Source organism: Xiphophorus maculatus, chromosome 8 (assembly GCF_002775205.1).
Source record: "Xiphophorus maculatus strain JP 163 A chromosome 8, X_maculatus-5.0-male, whole genome shotgun sequence".
In the NCBI taxonomy this organism is placed as follows: domain Eukaryota; kingdom Metazoa; phylum Chordata; class Actinopteri; order Cyprinodontiformes; family Poeciliidae; genus Xiphophorus; species Xiphophorus maculatus.
The window spans coordinates 9,033,396-9,053,628 of NC_036450.1; the positions used below are offsets into that span (position 1 = coordinate 9,033,396).

General features: G+C 35.6%; 1 protein-coding gene across 5 annotated transcripts in view; it reads left to right on the forward strand.

The window, feature by feature from the left end:
• The window catches only part of LOC102216913 (NMDA receptor synaptonuclear signaling and neuronal migration factor-like), a 44,289-nt gene that overhangs the window by 18,350 nt on the left and 5,706 nt on the right, over positions 1 to 20,233 (forward strand). For 4 of the 5 annotated variants that reach the window (XM_023338346.1, XM_023338350.1, XM_023338347.1 and 1 more), the window contains 8 exons: positions 6,641 to 6,693; positions 9,844 to 9,933; positions 14,119 to 14,249; positions 16,093 to 16,176; positions 16,327 to 16,360; positions 17,791 to 17,861; positions 17,958 to 18,037; positions 18,478 to 18,580. In XM_023338346.1, the coding sequence (XP_023194114.1) occupies positions 6,641 to 6,693; positions 9,844 to 9,933; positions 14,119 to 14,249; positions 16,093 to 16,176; positions 16,327 to 16,360; positions 17,791 to 17,861; positions 17,958 to 18,037; positions 18,478 to 18,580 (646 nt within the window). The remainder of the gene's footprint in view (positions 1 to 6,640; positions 6,694 to 9,843; positions 9,934 to 14,118; positions 14,250 to 16,092; positions 16,177 to 16,326; positions 16,361 to 17,790; positions 17,862 to 17,957; positions 18,038 to 18,477; positions 18,581 to 20,233) is intronic. The other variant, XM_023338349.1, reaches the window with a different exon arrangement.

Genomic DNA, 20,233 nt, shown 5'->3' on the forward strand with positions numbered 1-20,233 from the left:
TAACCAGACAAGCAGGATCAAGGCAGGACAAAGCAATAAAACACAATAGTACATTCATACTGTATAAGCTGCAGTATAGGCTAACATTACTACTCAAGCACAACTGCGCAGGAAGTTAGAAAAGCAGCCATGAGAGATTACTTGTTTTGTCTGTGACAGCCATTTGGGCAGATTGCTGCTGTCACAAATGTGCCCAGTTGTTTTCAGCATTGAAAAACTGTAAGATAAAACTTTTACCTCCCCTTCATCAGACAGCACAACTTATCTCACTAACCCAACTAACATTCGCTGGTATCAAACATAAAAATGTTTTATGTGTTGTGTTGGTCCACCACACAAAGACCTATTAGTTTTACATCAAATTTGGAGCAATTGTGAGATGAAAACAACATATTGTTGGAATAGAAATTAACAAAGCGAGCCTTGAAGACTGCTCTGTGATGCCATACTTCTTAGGCTGTGAAACAGTTTTGAAATTTAGACCTAAGGAAGTGATTATTTTTGCTTTTTTTCAGCTATGACTCTTGCTTTAAAAGTTATGGAGTATGTCATAGAGAAAAAACTTATGATTTTTATGAGATTTTATTTTTATATTTATACCAAAACATTTAGTATCCTCAAAGCAACCAACTTGTTATTTGAATAAGAAATTTAAACAAGACATGTTTAAGTTCAAGCCTTTTGATACAGATTATTTCCACTTGTTATAGTAAAACTGATCAAGATTTTTTTCTTTTATGATAGTTTCCAAAATCTCTGTGGGAGAATCACATTTTGCACCACAAAAAACAAAACAAAAACAAAAAAAGACAGTTGGCCGCAAGAACGTGAACTCTGTTGTACCATTGTTGTGTTTTATTCGTTTTATTTATTATTTTTCTCCAACTACAAAAAGAAAAACTAGTTGGGATTCATGTGATGACTGGTATCAGTGTTCAGAAATAAGCTCTCAGGGGAACAATGTACAGGTATCCGAGGTCTGTTTTGTGAAAGTAATTGTGGACAAATGTAGCTGTGCATTTTGATGTGAGAGGAGCTTGTTTAATAATGCATAATGCTAGTTTAAAGTAGACATTTGGAGTTTATTCTAACAATATTAAGTAGTTTAAGCCACATCACTGCTTTATAAAACTTTATTGCATATACAAATTGGCACATACATTTGTATTCAGCCTTATGTAATCAGCTGCAAGCCATTTTACTACTATTTTCTACATCTAGAAACTGAACATTTTGTCAAGTTATTTTTAGAAATACCCTCTGTGAAAATAGATTTTTTTTTAGTCTCGATCTAGTTTTACAGTTAAATTTAGGTCTGGGTTAGAAAAAAAGATGCTAGATTTGCAAAGAAATTGAGCCCAATGTGACTTTTCAGTGAGATTTGTTAAGCCCTGTTGAGATCTGTGAGTTCTTTTTGCTTTTTATTCTAAGAATTTTAAAGATTTTTGTAAAGGTTGCGAACAGCCACAGTTTCCTTTCACTAAATACATAAGCCATTATCTTTAGTAGGGCTGGAATAATTTAGAATCCAGTTTGGTCTCTTGTTGGAGCAAGTGTTGGACGGCTTCACAGGATCATTGACAACTATTAACACTGATCAAGGCACACTTTGAAAGTGATGATTTTCACACCTAGTTTGCACTCAATGTCCAGCATTAGCACAGACAATAAACAGTCTGAGTGTCACAACATGGGGTTTCAAGAAAAACTTTTCTGCCTTTGGTGTAGGTCGCTTGCAAAGAAAAGATTGGGTCTGTAAAAAAATATAAATATTAGACAGCAGAGAGTGAGTTGCTTATGAAAGAAATTTAGAAAGAGTGTCTATCTTCTAAATTATTCTGGTAAAGCAGAAAAAATAGAATGTTACCCAAAATCAGGTTATTATCCTTTTCATTTTAAACATGTCAAACTAACATGTCACAATAGATCATAAAATCAGCCTTTCTAATTACTGTTGGCTCATATCACCTCCCGGCTTGATTATGATAGATAGAAATATTTTTTTGAACTATTTTAAGTGATCCCCTCCATTTCTGTTGTCAAAGCTATCTGTTGCCATACCTACAACAGAGTCTCATTCATAGCCAAATGAACCCTGCAGCTAAAAGCCATGGCATCAGCCTCCCTGCACAGCCCTACCCCTCCCTATGCCAGCAGTCTCCCTCTCTTATCCCTTTAATACTGTGCCACGTCCTGGCAGGGCTTTCCGGGGATTTGTGCAAAGAAAAAGACAAGAGAGGGAGCAGGATACGGCAGAAGTCATCGTGAGGTATGAAGCGTCCCCTGACAGACTATGCTAAGGGGAAGAGTTTTTTTGTTAGAATTTAGCCTCAGCTTTAGGGTCAAAATCTGTGACATAAAGATATGAGGATAAACTGCATAAATCTACAATCTTTGGATTATCTTCTTGCAAATATTTTCAGTTTAAGTTCTATTAATAATTCATTAGACAAGAAATTAAAATTTTAAAGCCTTTGGAAAAATGGAGGGAGGTTCTGTTGCACTTGGAAGAGCACTTGCTTCACCAGCAAGTTCAGAAAGCATCCCACTCAGACCCAGATGCTCTGTCACAAAAGGCCAGATGGTGAATGTGACACCAGGCAGTACATCTCGGTTCCTTTGACATGTCGGTGTCATCCATCTGCAGTGACAGAGTCATTAACGCTGCGAATAACTGTATTTAATCAAAATCAGCAATCACAGCTTAAAACATGTCTGAGAAAATTGCAAATGTTAGTGTGCAACTTTTAGAAGGACCCGTTGGATGGTATTTACTATATTATTTTGAAAAAAAAAAGGAAACCGTGTTTCTCAATGTCTGAAGGATGCATTTATGAGGCTACCTTACCTGTTTGTATGCAATCTTAATGCTGCATAATGTTAGACAGTCATATGATTGGGATATTACTGATAAATATTATAATGATGATAAAGCCACATTTGCTTACAACTGCCTTTTTATCTTTAGCCCTGTAATATATTTTAGGCTTGAGCATAATTGTAGAAAAAGTCCATCTTTTAGGCTGAGAAGTGTGAATTCTTGACACTTGAAATACATTAACCAACATTTACTGTTCAACTTTGCTAAAATTGAACCAGTCATCATCTTAGGTCACGTTAACTGGATTTGGATCGCTACATGCTCTCCATGACCAACATGACCTGTTTTTGAAAGTGTCCAAATTAGAGCAAATCTAGAAGTCCTCTAGAGTGTATGCAATTATTACTATATTCTTAGAAGTTTCCAAACAAAGTTTTGTTTGGTGTTTATACCACAGATATATTCACATTAGGCTTTTTCCCATCAGATTTTGTGATAATCGAGCCATGCATGTGTTCATGGGAATAAATACAAAACTATTTCTAGTCAGAAATAGATGTGATTGGTGATCAGCAAAACAAAGACGACTAAAAATGTGGTTAAGCTTTTTGTTAGAGAGTGATAATTTGAATCCTTTCGTAAAGAAAAAGAAAGTATTTCTAAGTTAACCAAACACATCTAAGATGTTCTTATCGAAAACAGACATATTTGTTCACACATTGCTACATTTAACTAACTTGTGCATCTTTAAGATGGAAAGAAAAAACACTTTGTTGTCAGGCAGCAAAAAATAGCTAACAAGAAGCCAAAAGCTAACTGGGTGTTTGGGACAGATAGTCACACTTATTAGTCTACACAGCAGTCAGACATGCTGCTGTTAAGCCAACCCTGCAGGTATGATCTCACCTCTTCCTAAATATTACACCTTATTTTATTTTTATCTAATTTAGCATAGTAAATAATTATGTATTTTTGTGCAATGGAATCACAAAACTGATCTCAGAAAAATCTTATTAGCTTGCATTCAACACGAGATTTTATACTCATTATATTTAAAATCTGTTCATCTCTCCAAATACTAAAATCTGTTCATCTTTCCAAACAATGGATGCATTAAATAAATTAAGAATGTTTTAACTATTCCATAAAGCAGGCAGTTTAAATGTATCTGTATCCTTTTAGTCCACTCATTATGAACATTAGCTGCAGGTTGAATTTTCAGACCTCTGGAGGTAAACTACGACAAAACAAAACAAAACAAAAAAAAAAGAAACAATAAAAATGTCTGCTCCCCTTTAATGCCCCCCCTCCACGTTTATGTGCTTCCCCACCATCAGATAAACACACTTCCCACTCTCACATAGCCACATGCCGAGACCATTAATAATGAGTGTTGGCTGGTTGCTTGGTGCACGGATACCGTATTTTAGAGGCGATGTGGGAGGAGCTCAGAAAGATGAAAGCATGTTTATCTGGAGCTTTTGCATAGAACATTATGTCAAAATCTGGCAGTAAGTGATTGGGCAAAAAAACTAATGAAAACCTCTGTTGATTTTAAAGTTACTAATTGCCACATTAAGTGGTAAATAATTATACAAAATAACATTTCTATCAAAAAAATACATCTGCTATAATTTGAAAAGCAAAACCTTGGATTTGATAAGAGATGTGGTGTGTGTTATTATGTACATTTGTTACTTAAAGAGATAATGTTATAACTGATATTAAATAAAAATACATGGGTCTTGTTTTTTAAGATCAAAATTACTCTTTCCTCAAACAAACAGTTAAATACAAGTTCATCTCCAACACTCAAACATCCTGCAATTCCTTCCCATTTGTTACAGTTAACATTGGATAAGAGTAAAAAATAAGTTAGCAATGGAAAACCTTTTATTTTATGACCCATGAACTTCAGCTTTACGTTTCTCCAAATTCAATTTTCTGACTGTATTTGTTTCGCTCATCTCAGTTGATGTTTTGTGAGGAAATATTTAAAAAGCAAGACCTCCTGATTCAGTTTTCAGCTTTGCAAAATGTGAAAATCATAATTTGATCATAAAACTAAAAAGAGAATTTAATTTCATAAACCTGGCCAGGAAACTCTGGTAGCCTCAACATGATTAAATAGTATAAAAAAGTAAGATAACCTAGCAACCCTTAATGTCATACAATGCAAATTTACATTTTTCAAAAGAACTGTAACCCATTGAAAGCTATTACCAATAATTCACTGTAATTTTTGTCCCGCTGCTGAATAAAATTTACATATATTACAATTGTTATTATGCCACCTTTGTAAGTCAATCTAGTGCATTTATTTATTTATTTCTTCCTCTTGTGAAAATTTGAAGCTGAAAACTGAACTGCAACAGAATGTGCAATCATCACAAGAATACAAAAACACAGAGCACTCATTTGAAAGGTGAGAGTAAAATGTTAGAAGCAAAGATCAATCAAAATACCCGCTGTGCTTCTCTGAAAGTAGTCCTTCATGCCCAGCAGTCACCAGTTGCTGCATAAAGTAATAACAATGTTCGAGGTTGTTTTAGTCCATTATTTGGTGGTTATCATAGCATTTAAAAAACTGTGTAACACAAATGTCACATGGCCACTTTATGCAAGTTTATCATTGCAAAAAATATAAATTTACATCTAAAACAAGATTTTAATATTCTTAAGAAGATTTTATCAACCTTATTCTTGATCCATCATAAGAATTCTGTTGGTCACTTTCACATTTGTAGATGAAAATAAATAAAACTTTGATTTTATGTGGTACACAGGATATCATCATAGAAATCCTGTCAAAGTTTAGCATTTGGGGGGATAAAAATGGTATTAGGATAAAAAAAACAGCAAAGGTAAAAATCTAATTTCTTTGTTTTTTATCTCATGTATTATGTGCTATGAATCACTGAGAGCACATTAGATGTGTATTAAGCTGGGGTTTTTTATTGTACGTTCAAAATGTCTGGGCTGCGAGATATTCAATAAATATGTAATTGCAAAACTCTGACTAAATATTATAATAGATAATATCATTTTTATTAAATTTTCCTGAATCTTACTCTCGTTTTATTTATACAAATGTCTCTGAGCTCCAGCATCTCAGTCACTTAAAATATGCATCAAGCGACGTTATCAAGGACAGTTCAAACCGGCCATTCATGAGTTGCACGTAAAATATGATACTGGTTGCAATATATCAACCATGGAATCACTTGTGATTGCAGTCTTGCAGGAACTGATATTATCATCACGACTTCAATTTGAAATATTGTGCAGCTCTACCACAGAAATTCTCAATTTGGGTGTTACACCATTTTTAGAAATAGAGTATGTTACATGCAAAGCATCATAGAACAAATAAATATGACATTTATATCTCAAGAGTTTTCTACTGGACCGGTTTGAGTTTTTTTTTTAAAGAGGAATATCCTCTAGCAACACACAGCAGCATCAGAATCAAAAAAACTGGATCTCCCGTTTGCCTTCAGATGTTTCAACAAGAATAGATGTTACTAACAAAATTATTTATACTGCCCATTTTAATTGACACAGTAATAAGAGAGAATGCTTCACCCGCTGTGTGCCTGTGAACCCTATTTTCTGCTCACACTGACAACAAAATGTACGCTCTTTGTGTACCTAATAGTCCCTTTTCAACCTTTAGGAAAGTCTCGACAGTAAACTCTTCTTTTCGCTCTGCCCGTCTCTCCCACTCGCCCACCCCTTCCTGTATCTCCTCTTCATGTTGTGGTCCTCCGTCTTCTGCCTTCCGATGTCCCTCCTCCGCTATGATTTGGCTACCCACAGGAACTTCCGGAAGCATCTTCGGATGGTGGGAAGCAGAAGGATTAAAGCGCAGAGTGAGTCAGATATGTGTGTATGTAAGCAGTTGATATGTTTGTTCATATTGACTGTGATGTTATTCACCCCACCATCATCATTTTCTTTTCTTTTCCGTTAACTGTTGCTTTGCATGTGTATACCACCAAGGGTTGCTTGTTTTCCCTACATTTCCAAGGTTTTACATTAATCAGTGTCTCTTAGATGAGACAAGTCTATGCATGGTTGGACCTGTTTGCATGTAATGTGTGTTCTTTGAATGTCTGGTTGCAAACTGCTAAGAAAATGTAAAACAAAATTACTTCTAACAAGACACTGGTGAGTTAATCTTGTTTTTTTTACAGCTGCTCATTAGTAAAAAAAAAAAATATATAAAAAATATTAAATACAAGTATATTATCTGTTGCAATGTGGTTTTTTATGTTCGAAGTAATTGTGGTGTGTTTAAAAAGTGATTAAACATCCAAATCCAAATAATAGTTATCATTTCCATACAACCAAATGCATTTAGGACATAGCACATTTTATTAAAAGCAAAACATGGAACAATTATCATCAAAACTTATGAGTGGCAAGACATGATTAAACACATTAGTCAAATAAATTAGGTTTGTAATCAATTAATTGCAAGTCTTTTAATTTCTTAACAAATACCAATAATTGATGCTATAGGCCAAGTTTTTCAATTCCAATAAATTTTGGTTAATGGTTGAGCTAATAAATAGACAGAAAAAATTATTGTGATGACATGTATCTGTTTCTACTCAGGATCATTTAAAACTGGAATGCTGAGGCTTTGCTTTCATGCAGTGGTTCATCCAATATATCCAATTGCAAGTACAAACCTGCTTGTCCTTTGGCAAGAAAATCAGCAGCTTTGTACTTTAAACTCTTCTAAATTATGCAACTTTGTCAAAAAAAAAAAAAAAAGAGTTAAATGCTTTGATATTTTACCTAACAGGTTTTTTGTTATTTAGTTCTATCTTCAGAGGTGTTCAAGTCCTCTCTGTTGCTCTTTCTTCTCACTGCATTTTAGTGGAAATTGGATTTTTAAATCCTCCTCACATAGAGTAATTTTTTCAACAGCTCACCCCTCAGTCAAAACAGCAACAAAGTAAAAGTAGAAAAATATTCAGCACTGAAAGCAGAATTGCAAAGCAATACTAATACGTGTTTAGCTGTTTGTTTTTTCCTCACCTTGTCTGGATGTCTCATTCCCTCATTTTAGATTTAAAATGTTGAGCCTATGTGGGAACAAAATGTGACATTTGTTTTCAAAACCTGCTCAACATACTTTTATTCCTGTTTAACGACATAATATTTGCACACTGATTATTGATTGTTACACTATACAAACCTTTCATTTGTGTTGCCTGTAAGCTGAGCAGAGGGTAGGGAGCATTATGTAGCTTGCAGATCATTAGGTGCTGCATTCACTTGCATTGGGACATCTGACATTTATACTAAATGTAAACACTAGACGATTGGCAGAGCGATTTACATTCCACTGCGCAATTAAATGTCTTAATTATTTTAAAGTGTTGTTTTTAATGTAGCAAATTAATCAGCCCCAGTTCTATCTATAATCAGTCCTCAGAAGGTCAGGAATACAGAATATGAAGCAGATGAATGAAAAAAAAAGCTGTATCATCAGTTTTTTTTCATAAGCTCAAAGCTTTGCTGCGTAAACTGAAAAGAGTTGGAACATTTAGCTTTCCCGTTAATTACTGATCTCATGAACATGATACACCGTATGAATTCAGTACGGTTCTTCTGACAAACCTTTGGCTCCTACACTCAAACGGAATATTCTTGCTTTCATCAGTTCATAAAATGTGGATCCATTAGACCCATGGTTATGTTCTAGGAGAAATTGTGGTGTTTTCAAAAATGAGGCTTTTTGGGTGTTTCTTGTTGATAGTTTTGCTTTACATAGGCATTTTTTGCTTCAGCGCACAGAGGGAACAGTAGACCTTCACTGATCAACCCAAAGTTGGTCACTGAAGTCTTTTCTGTTTGGCTTTTGTTTGATCTAGTTTTCTTCCATTTCTTTATGCTCTTAATATCTACGTTAAAGCTTTTTAGAACATTTTATCAGAGGAACTTCTTTAATCATCTTTTAGATCAAAGTATGTCGTTCTTCTGAACTGTCTGGAACAACCCATTTTACTCATGTTTATTGAGAGAAATACACTATAACCAGCATACAACATCTGCTGCCTTAAAAGAGCCCACCAGAATGATCTCATTGATTGAGCTCCACACCGGCACTATTTGGAACCCATTCAGCTACAGAATCGATTCCACAGATTCGGCAGCATCAAGCCTTGATTGTTGGAATGTTTGTTTTCTATTACTGTACTGCACCTCAGTACAGTAATAGAAAAACATTTGCTAGATTGGGCCTGTTGGTGTTGTTAGACTGCTGATAATTTGAACACAGTGTTCATGTCATGCTCCATGTCAAAGTGGGCGTTTCAGAGGGTGATTGTGATTGCACACAATTTGTGAATTCTTGTTCTGTTTTTGTTATTCAACACTTTATTTGCATTGGATGCAGTGAATTTTGCATTTTGTGGAGTCTGGCCACAGTTTCAAAGTGTATTACAGCCTAAAATTTAAGATTTATGAAAGGCGAAATGACATTTTCTTTCTCATGATCAAATGGCAGAACAAGTAAGGAACAACAATTAAAACAAGCCAGCATAGAGAAATAATAATCATAGTTTATTCTATATAAACAACATCAAAGTTCTAAAACATTAAAAAAATTTCGTTATAAAGAACAAATGATAGCTTTTAAAATTAGGATGATCAAACTCTCGTTTGCAGAGTCTGTAAATAGCTATGTTAATTTGTCCTGTCTCTATATATGCATAAAATATGTACTGATGAACATGTGGTAAATGGCAAACATGTAAACAATAACAAGCAACAAAATGATTGTTAGCGCGCTCATTTGTTTGTTGGTTTTGTGTGTAAGCAGTGTTTGTGGAGAAGAGTTGTTGCTCTGTGTGCTTTCTGTATCTGTGCTCTGGTAGCTGCAGTAGTCTTTGCACTTTTGTTTGTTTTTGGTGGTGTGTGCTTTGAGGAAAAAGCCATTCTGTGGGCTTCCTGTTGTGTGCGCGAGAGTGGGCGTGTGTGTGACTCTCTCTCCTCACCTACACTAGCATTCGCTGAGCGTAGATCGAAGAGTTTCAGCCGTTCCTGGAGTGACCCCACCCCAGTCAAGACTGACTCCCCTCATGAGGCTAAAGACAGTGAGTTAACACGGACAGACACATCGACACGCAAAGACACACCAAATTAGGCTTGAGATGCTAACAGAAAGCAACATAAGGAATGACGAAATGGTGCAACAAGGAAAAATAACTGGTAATTAAATCCTATTCAGAAAAACTGATTTTAAGTTAACAGTTTTGCACTTGCAAATACCCACAAATGTATTATTTAATGTAATCTGTAATAAATATCTTGCTGAATACTAATTTGATTGTTTTGCTACTAGATGTTTCTACATACTACATGTTTGAGCTTTAAAATTTTTCATTTCAATAAGTGTTCACGCTTCTTGAATCTCTTTAAATTTTGTCACTTAAGAAACTAAAACTTTGATGTGCTTCTCCAATATTTTATGTAACTTATAAAGTTCAGTTGAAGAAACAAGAAGCCATTTTTTAACTAAAACAAACATACAAAAGACACAATCCAAACAGTGTAGTGTCTATGTACTTTACTCTTTGTATAAATCCAGCTTTTCTGTGAAGGTCTCAGAGTTTTGTAAGACACCATTAGAGGACTAACATTGAAAAAGACCACAAAACACATCAGACATCAGAAACACAACAGAGAGAAAGTTAAGGAAAAGTGTAAATCACAATTAGTCCAAGTAGCAACCAGGAGACCCATGGTAACTCTGGAGGACATTCACATGGAGAATCTGCTATTATCCTCTACCAATTTTGTACTCTAAAATCTTGTTTTTATAGAAGATTTGATTGAAAACATTAAAGCTCAGAGAGTACTCACTATTTAACAGCATAGAGCTCAGTCTGCTCTACAGATCCTCCTTATAACGAAGTAGCTTTTGGCATCACAACTCACATCCTGACTAAGACCAACTAACACTGCAAAAAAAAAGAAAAAAAGTCACACATGAATGACACAGTCACACGTACATACTGACTGTTTCTGCTGTTGATTATGACCCTGTCCATCTGTCTCTCTCTGATTGTGGGTCTTTCTTCAACTTTGTGATGCTCTCTCGTCCTGTGAGTATGTCCCCCACAATGAAGTGTGTCCAAGTCCGGGTGTTTCAGCTGGCAGAAATGTCATTGTAAGGACTTGTGTGTCTTTTGTGAATTTGCGGGGCTGTGAAAGTGCGAGTCAGCTCAGACTGTTTGCATGCTGTTTGTCTGCACTAATGTTCGGGTTTGTGCTTTAATTTTTTTTTCCCCCACCTTCATCAGTGTTTCAATATAATATATAATCAAAAGAAATGAATTGATGAAAATATGATGTGATGGTTAATGTTTCTTGAACCTCTGCTGTGTCTTTGTTGGCCTTAATTCTGATCCCATTTTGTCATTTATGTCCCTCCATTCATGCTATTTTTACTCATCCACTGCAATTTTGTCATAAAATGGGATTTAATGTAGCATAGTTACTTGTTTCTATGTATATTGTTCGAAATGACCCAAAAAAATCACCCTAAAATGAAATACTGAAAACCCAAAACTAAAACCCAAAGACATACTGTATGTACAAAATAAGAGTGACAGGCAAAGCTGATGGCAGCAAAGAGTGTAGAAGAACAACTGAAACCCAAGGATAAGAAAAGATTATAAAAAACCTTGAACTAGTAAATGAAATGATAGAAAACCAGTTTGATGATTAGAAAGTTGGGACAAGGAGTAAGTCAAGGTCAAACTGCTATTTGAATGTAAATTGCATAAATTTAGACACACTGAATAAAATCAGAAAGACAGAAACACAAAGAAAGGTCAAAATCAAAATCACTAAAAACATTAAACTTACCCCAAAAAAAGCCTTTAACAGAGCTGCAGTGATTATGATGTTCCTGTCAGATATGAATATTTGATTTTCTTGAATATCTACAGATTAAAATTTTGTTTCTAAAGTCGACAACTAATAGGTGAAATAAAATGTGCTGCAGAATGTTTGATAAAAATAATAGTTATAACCTCAGCAGAAAATGAAGGGACTACAAGAGTATGTCTAGGTGTGAGGATACATCCATTATCTTTATTTAATTTTGATAGAAAAAGGCGTCAGAGAGAAAGATTTTAGCTGATGTATTTATTGACTGAAAATAATGGGAGTTCTTAATTTTGATGTATTAATGTATTTAATAAATTGGGGCAGTCACGTCTGGCATACAACTTGTTTGATAAAGTTGGAAAACAAGCAAATAATTGTCAAGTATAATTGGCATTGTTTACAGAAAACTCAGTGAGATTTATAAGTTATTCAGTGAGATTTATTTGCAGTCACAGTGCGCATAAAATGTGACTCTACAGAAACACCAGCAGCAGAGATAATCAAACTACTGGCATTAAAGTAGGACTCAATGATGGAGACTTTTCTGTGCATAAGTACAACTGGTATAATGGAGAACTATTTTAAATCCAAAACAAATTAAAATGTTAGTTTTTTGAAATGGAGAACAGAAACTGAAGATATTAAAAACTTAGAATTCTTTAGAATCTTATGCTCAAAAACCTTTAAAGAAAAATTCATAAGTTTTGATATCAATATTTTGTTTAAGAATTCAAATGTTGCTGGGGGCCCCGTGCTGGGGGACCAAAGTATCATCTTGGTTTGTTTATGCCCTGGGCCGGCTCTGGTGCCACAGGATATCTGTGCCGTTTTCTCCAAATATGACGGTATGACAACATCAAAGCTTTCAAACCACAAATGTGAGCTCCACTCTGAAATAACTAATAATTTGTACTGCATGCTCCAGTGCAACACATATTTCTGCTGTTAAAATATCAAACTACTCCCCAGTGAGTAAAAGGTAACCAGTCAATGTGGAAACAGACCAATGTCAAAAATCCAAGACACGTCTCTGAATCGTAGCATGCGTTCAAAACTATTTTCTCTACTTCCTCTCAGCAGCAGAGGCATTGATCTTTACACCTGTTTAGCATGAAACAGGTGCACTATCACAGGTGACAACACTGCAGCTTTCAATTTGTAAAATATAGGCCCATTATCTGTCTATTTTATTCTGTACTCCGCAGTTTGAAAAGGTCCTAAGAGAGCAACCTGTTTAAGGAGACTTTTATCACACCACTCCCCCACTTACTTTCAAAGAAAACGTCTCTCAAGATCATTGAATGGACAGAAATTACTCTCAGAAGCCCTTAAATAAGGTCTGCAGCTCTAATCACACTAAAAGTCATGCAGTGAAATAACCTTTTATTTAAAAAAAAAAGGTTCCAGCCTGGTTGAATTCACAAATAAACCTGACACATGATGATATCTGAGAAAACGTTTCATGTTTCACAGTATCAGTCAAAAATGGCTTAAAACAATATAACATTAATTATTGCAGTTACGACAGCTACACATTTATACATGCAGTCATGGTTAATATTAATGCATCAACTGCAGTATAAACAGAATTTAAGTGTATTAAATATTTTGCAGTCCCGCTTTTTTTAAGAGTTACACCAGTAAAACATGGTAATAGATGTGTAATTAATGTGTCTGTAGTTGGCTGCTTAACTAACATACCACTCATAGCTTTACCGGAATAAGAGTACCATCATTGTTTTAGCATCTGAAAATATCCCCAGACAATTTTTTCTCCGTTGTAAGCATGAGATGTGTTAGAGCCTTCTTTCATCCCGCTCACTGGCAGTGTGCAGCAACAGGTGGAGCAAAGAAAATGTTACACTCTGAACGGCCTGTGAAAAGCCTCCAGTAGTTTGTCTCGCATTTGATTTAAAGGAATTTAAAACCAAAATACTTTTGGAACTTGTAAAAGTTTGTATAAATTGATACCAGTAATCGGCTCATGATGTGTCTCATTTATTTTTTTCTTGGCCTGACTAATTCTCCATCATAACATTCATTTACGGCATCTAGAAAATATTTTATAAACTTTCATGCATGATTGAGTCTTTATTTATGTGCCACAAATAGCATAAACATGATTCTTAAATATAGGCAGTTAAATTATTAGCATTGTCAGTTCAGAAGCATTTTCTAGTGTTTGGTTCCCTTCCTCTCGTTTTCTCTCATTTATGTCATCATTACTAGGTTCATCCTCTCACCCTTTCTCTCTGATCTGGTCTCTCTACTCCCTAACTGACTCTCTGCCACATCGCTGGCCTCCCACTGCTCTTCTAGCATGTCCACATGCGTCCTGTTACCTCAGGTCTTGATGCTCTGCCCTGTGCCTTGTTGTCTCCCAGGTGGAGACCTGCAGGCCTCCACTAACGCCCTGGAGGATGGAGCCCTTGATGATGCTCTAGACTGGGAGGAGGAGAAAGAGATGGAGAGGCTGGCCTGTGAAGGAGATGACTTTGTTCCTCCCAAAATTATGGTATTATTACAGTATTCGGCTGATTTGTCTGGAAGAAGAGAGAGCAAAGTCTCTTTAACATAATAATGGAACTGCATTGAGATGATAATGAACTCATTATCAGTGGAGGATAAAGGATAAAGAACTGAATGTAGAAAGCAATGTATTTCTTATGCAAAAAAATATTGTCCCTCATTACTGGCTTTTCTTGGGTCTCTCTTATTCTTCCAATCCAAACAATCAGAGGTCACTAACCGACGAGAAAACAAACCAACTGGATGGAAAAGGAAAATGTAAACCTTATTCCTGGATGGAAAGGAAAATGTAAACCTTATTCCTAGCCCCCATGAGGCTTTGCGTGATTTATGGGTGCGACTTCCGGCGCAAACCGGAACCGCCCTTTGTTTATATGTTAGGAACTCGCTAACCGGCTTTTGTCAGAGCTTTTAGGCTATAAAATATGTGGAAACACCAGCTATCAAAGCTTAAATGTGACAAGATTGTTTTATCGCAACATACAGCTATTGTGGGGAGGGATGGCAACTTGAAGAAATGGCCGCATTTCTTCAAGTTGCACTAGCATACCAGCTCTAGCATATGTAGCTACCAGCCCTAGCATATGTAGCTACCAGCCCTAGCATATGTAGCTACCAGCACTAGCATATGTAGCTACCAGCACTAGCATATGTAGCTACTTCACTGACTCAAGTTGCTTCGGTTCCAATTGCGGTTTTTCTTCCGTTGGATTTTTGTCCACACAATGAAATGAGCACACATAAAGCATGTTAGGGTCTCTCTTTAAGTTTAGAATTTTTATCGCCATTCTTTTTGTTCGCTTATCTGTCGGTAGGCAATGAAAACTACCGCTTTTGTTTTTGGAGCACGTTCAAAACACACTTGCTGCAGCAGCCACAAACCAAACATAGTCTGATTATTACAGTACAGCTACGAACAGCACAACAGTTACCCGAGCTCCACAAGGGCATCTTCCGACACTTTCCAGTGGCAAGTTGCTCTCTATAACCGGTTAATGTGTGATTCGTTTCGATTCTAGTCCAGTGGGGAGATTATCGTATTAGGGTCTGGAGCGCAACAACTGCGGTCATTTCTATGCTGATTTGCAGCGACACTCAGCAACGGAGAACCTCGAGGTTCCGGTTGTCATGGACTAAATAATCCCAGATATTTTATTTTGTCTTATAAATATTTTTTTCTAGCCTAATCATAATGATAAAGACTCAGATCATGAACTTTATTATTTTTTAAATTCAAACGAAAAATAAAATTCACATCACATGAAGCTAATATATTATATATTTCTGGTGTTTTATACTGTCGGCACAAACCTGCAGCTCAGATCTCTGACCAGCTTCTCAGCTTTTCTCTTTATTACTGTCAGTTCTTCAGAGAAACGAGCTGCTAATTGACAGTCATTCTGTTACAAAACTTAGCGATCATGTTCCTGTCGCTCCCCGTGATTAAACTCACAATTACAATAATCTATACTGAGCAGCTCTCTGATCGCAGACGGTGTGTCCATAAACAAGTTTTACTAAATATTGTATTATAACCAAAAAGAGAGCTGTAACCTCTATCATGAATATAGACTAGCAAAAATCCCCACAAATTACAATGAAATACTGCTACTTCCGGTGGGCGCTTCTTTATGAGGTTCTGTACATTTCCCATGTCTTCTTAAAACTGTATTTTTAATGAGCCAATAGTGATTGGTTAAAACTGTAGAGGGTTGCCAGGGTGTTTTTTCTATTCATGACAAGTAGGATAAATGAAGCCTTTGAATTGTGAATGTCACTTAAATAACTTCACTAATCAGTCCTCTGTGTCCTCTCTGCTCCATCTTCAGCTGATCTCTTCCAAAGTTCCAAAAGCAGAATACATTCCCACCATAATCCGCAGGGATGATCCATCTATCATCCCCATCCTCTATGTGAGTCCAACACACTGAAGACTAATATGTTTTGTACGCTGAAGAACACAAAGGACATCCAGCATACAGCTTGCGATCATAATTTACATTTTCTTTCATTAATTCAGGGTTTATGTTTGGTACTCAGTGCTAACTTGTTTGTTTCCACAGGATCATGAACATGCAACTTTTGATGACATTTTAGGTGAGTTATTTTCTTAAGTTATGCCTACTGTTTGCTTAACATACAACTAAAAAAATGTAAAGAGTCATAGCAAGCAGTCAGTAGCTTTATAAATAATTGTTTAACAATGGTGCTAAGTTGACCTTAAAACAACCAAAATTACTTTAAATGTAAGTAGTGTTTCAGCAAAAATACCAATGCAACTTCAAAACTGTATTTTTATGCAAAACTTGGAATTTGCAGTGTTTTCCAATGGAGTAAGTTTAGAAGGTACACACATCCATGTAATAAGATCAGGTTGTGTGATGTCAAAAAAATTAGACCATTATAGATCCTTTTACAGAAATTTTCCATCTATAGTGTGACATACAATTTATGTGTATTAATCGGGACTGTCAGAGGGAATAATGCAAAATGATAACCTGGTCTCATAAGCGTCCTTACTCATTAAGTACTAATTTGTTCAACCACTTTGAGATTTATTTGAAGAATTTGGTCTTGCCACGCACATGCATTAGCTATATGCACCCTGATTCAGCTGAAATTAGATTTTACTGCTCTCTAATAGTTTTTTACTTGACATTTGGACGTTTTAATTCTTTCACTGAAGGCAAATTTATCAGTGAGGAGAAGGATAGAAAAAAAATCCAACAGCTTTCATATGTAAACCTAGCACAAAAAGTAAGGAACTTCTGTTAGTTAATTATTTCTCTGTTGTATCTTCGCTTCTGGGCAAGTCTGTGTAATTTCTTTAATTTAAATTTTCAAGGAAAATGAATTTGCAGCTTGAGCTGTGGTGTTTCATGGCCCCAACCCACATGGTCTGTGCACAGAGTCTTTATAGAAATTAGGCATAATTTCATAAGCAGGCTTTGCAGTTTTATAAAATTTATTTTAAAGCTGAATCTCAATATGAATTTTATTTCTTGTAATCACTCTGAGTGCAAATGTATAGGATGACCCACCTATATTTTTTATTCTCAGCTGAGCAGCAGAACAGTCCAAACTGACTCCTGTTGCAGAGCGAGAATTAAAAGTCAAGCAAATGGCTTGGGGAGAAAACCGACATGCAATTAAATCTCCAAATTATAGCTTAGATTTGGCTCATAATGCGTGTTTAAATCCTGTTTAATCCTTTCAATCAACTTACCTACTGTTATTTAAAACTACTGTCTGCATTGCTCATAATAGAAGCTTTTTAAAGCAAAAGTTCCCCTGAGATTTCAGCATCTGTACGTGAAATAAAGCTCACACAAAGCATTTTAAAAGATCGTTTCAAATCTGTATTTGAATGCTCAGATTACAGAATTACATCTGGTTCTCCTCCATGGATCAAGGGCTTCTAAATACCATGCTGATATTACACATTTACATGCTTCTGTCTCGAAGTGTGATCTATTCATTTTCTCATTAGTTCTTTGATCACTTATCCCACTATTTCTGGCTAACAGAGGAAATAGACAAGAAGCTCACAGCGTACAGGAGAGGAAGTAAATTCTGGAGGATGCTTATCTTCTGTCAGGTGAGAAGGAAGATTATATATTTTAGTTTTATTGTAACCCATTGATCTATAATTTTCTTCTCCTTTTTTAAATGTGGGTTAATATCTGTTTAACAGGGAGGCCCTGGTCATCTGTACCTACTGAAGAACAAGGTGGCAACCTTTGCTAAAGTGGAAAAAGAAGAAGATATGAGCCAGTAGGAAGCTATTTTTTAACTTTTTTGTACTGTCACAATTTGCATTTATCCTTAATGTCCTTGAAGATTCAGACACGTGAAGACCCATAACAGGGAGTGTTGGTAGTTTTCATATAAAAAAACATGATTGTTTTATTTCTCAGCTGAAATAAAACACGAAGGTGTCTTTTCAGCTGGTTTATCAAAGCTTCATCCCAGGATGTTTTGGTACTATCTCAAGAAAAATATCAATAACAATTCACAAAATATTTATTTAATGTGATTGCAGATCACATAGCTTTACATAGCTTATTTGGCCTTAACTATGCTGTTGTTGTTATTTGACAGGAGAACTGGTTCAGTTAGTTCTTCTGTCTTTATTGCCCTGGAAATGCTTACACGAAAATCTCATACAGATTTTATTTTCTGTGTTTTTATTTGTTGGGGTTTTTTTTTTTCAGATTTTGGAGAAGATTGAGTCGCTTTATGAGTAAAGTCAACCCGGAGCCAAATGTGATCCACATAATGGGATGCTATGTTCTGGGAAACCCCAACGGAGAAAAGGTATTCCGACACCTTAGATAATACATGAGTTTGTTTTAAGAAACTAATTCCTTAATATAGATTTTTTTTTTTAAGTACTGGTTCCGCTGGCAGATTATTTCACTTATAACATCTTAAGTTAGTTTTATCTTATTATACATTACCGTATTATACATTACGGTATTTGCACAAAAAATCAGACCAAAAATACTTGGAAAGATGTTATTTTTGCAGCATAAAATGTATACCTTGCATTTGATCATTAATATTTCTTAAGCATACATTAGTTAATAAAATCCCTACATGAGAAGCAAGCTTCACCAAAGACTAAAAGGTGCCCTTTAAACCAGTGAGCTCTCTCTTTCTCCACTCATAACTGTTTTCTCATATTTCTAAGTGATTATACTGAGTGTATTTGAGTAGCACATACACATACCAAGTAATGCTACATCTCTCTGTACCTGATCTGAACAGCTATTAAGACAGACAGCAACACACAAACATGCCAAAATAAAGGATAAACAAAACCCGTGCACACACAAGCTGGCAAACACATAAGCAGTAACAGACCATCGCCAGCGGTGTTTGTCTGACCCATCTGTCTGTTTCCGTCATGTCTGCCAAACAATGCTTTGTTATATAAAGTGCTTCTCTCTGGGGTTGATGGACAATCTGCAAAACAGACTACACATCAGGGATTTCTGCACCTAGACAGACAAACACAGCTGCAAGCTTTTTGTTTTTTTAGGACTGTATGAAGCGAAAATGAAAAACAAAAACAAGACAGGTGTAAGGTTGCTCTTTTTTTAGATAGGGACCTAAGTTCATGATTGTGCTTGGAATACCTGTAAACATGCGCTGCAGTTTCCTTAAATGCCTTAAAAAGACATTTTCTATTATATGTTTACATTTTCTCCAGAGAATATTAATTTACCTTTTAGGATTTCAAAAAAATCACAACATATATTATACTGTGCAGGTTTGAAAATGATATAGAATTTAACGTCATGACTTCCCGTTGCACCTGTGTGACACAAATTTCATCATTTGTACCAGTTTACAAGAGATCCTCTGAGTCCCTTTGAAATCAGCCACATGCGGAGCCAGGATTTTCTGAGACTGTGTGTGTGCCAACAGCAGACTCACACAGAGAAAACTCCTGTCAAAATGTTATGCTTGAGACATCACAATCACAGACTAACTTGAATAGATATAGTGTGATAAGATATGTTGTCACTGATATTTGTAACATAAATCACTCTGTATCTACAGGGACAAAAAGGTATTGAGAAATTATGGTGTTCCAAATGTGTCATAAATGTTTATATATGTTGATATGTGTGCTGTATGTGCTCACTTAACATATGAGTTAGCCTTTGTGTTTGATCAATAATACCTTGATTTTATGTGATGATGTTATTAGCTCATGTTGTTTTGATTTTAGCTACAAAAGAATTGTTTAGACTAAACATATTCAGGTATTACAGTGGCCCAGTCAAAGTCCAGACCAAAATCTAATTAGAAATCTGTTGCAACTCGCAACACTTGAAAATTGCTCTCGATAGATACACCTCATCCAATCTAACTGAGGTTAAACTATTTTCAAAGAAGATTTGGACAAGAATGTCAGTTACTAGATCTGTGAAGTTGGTAGAGAAAAAGGGAGGTAAAAAA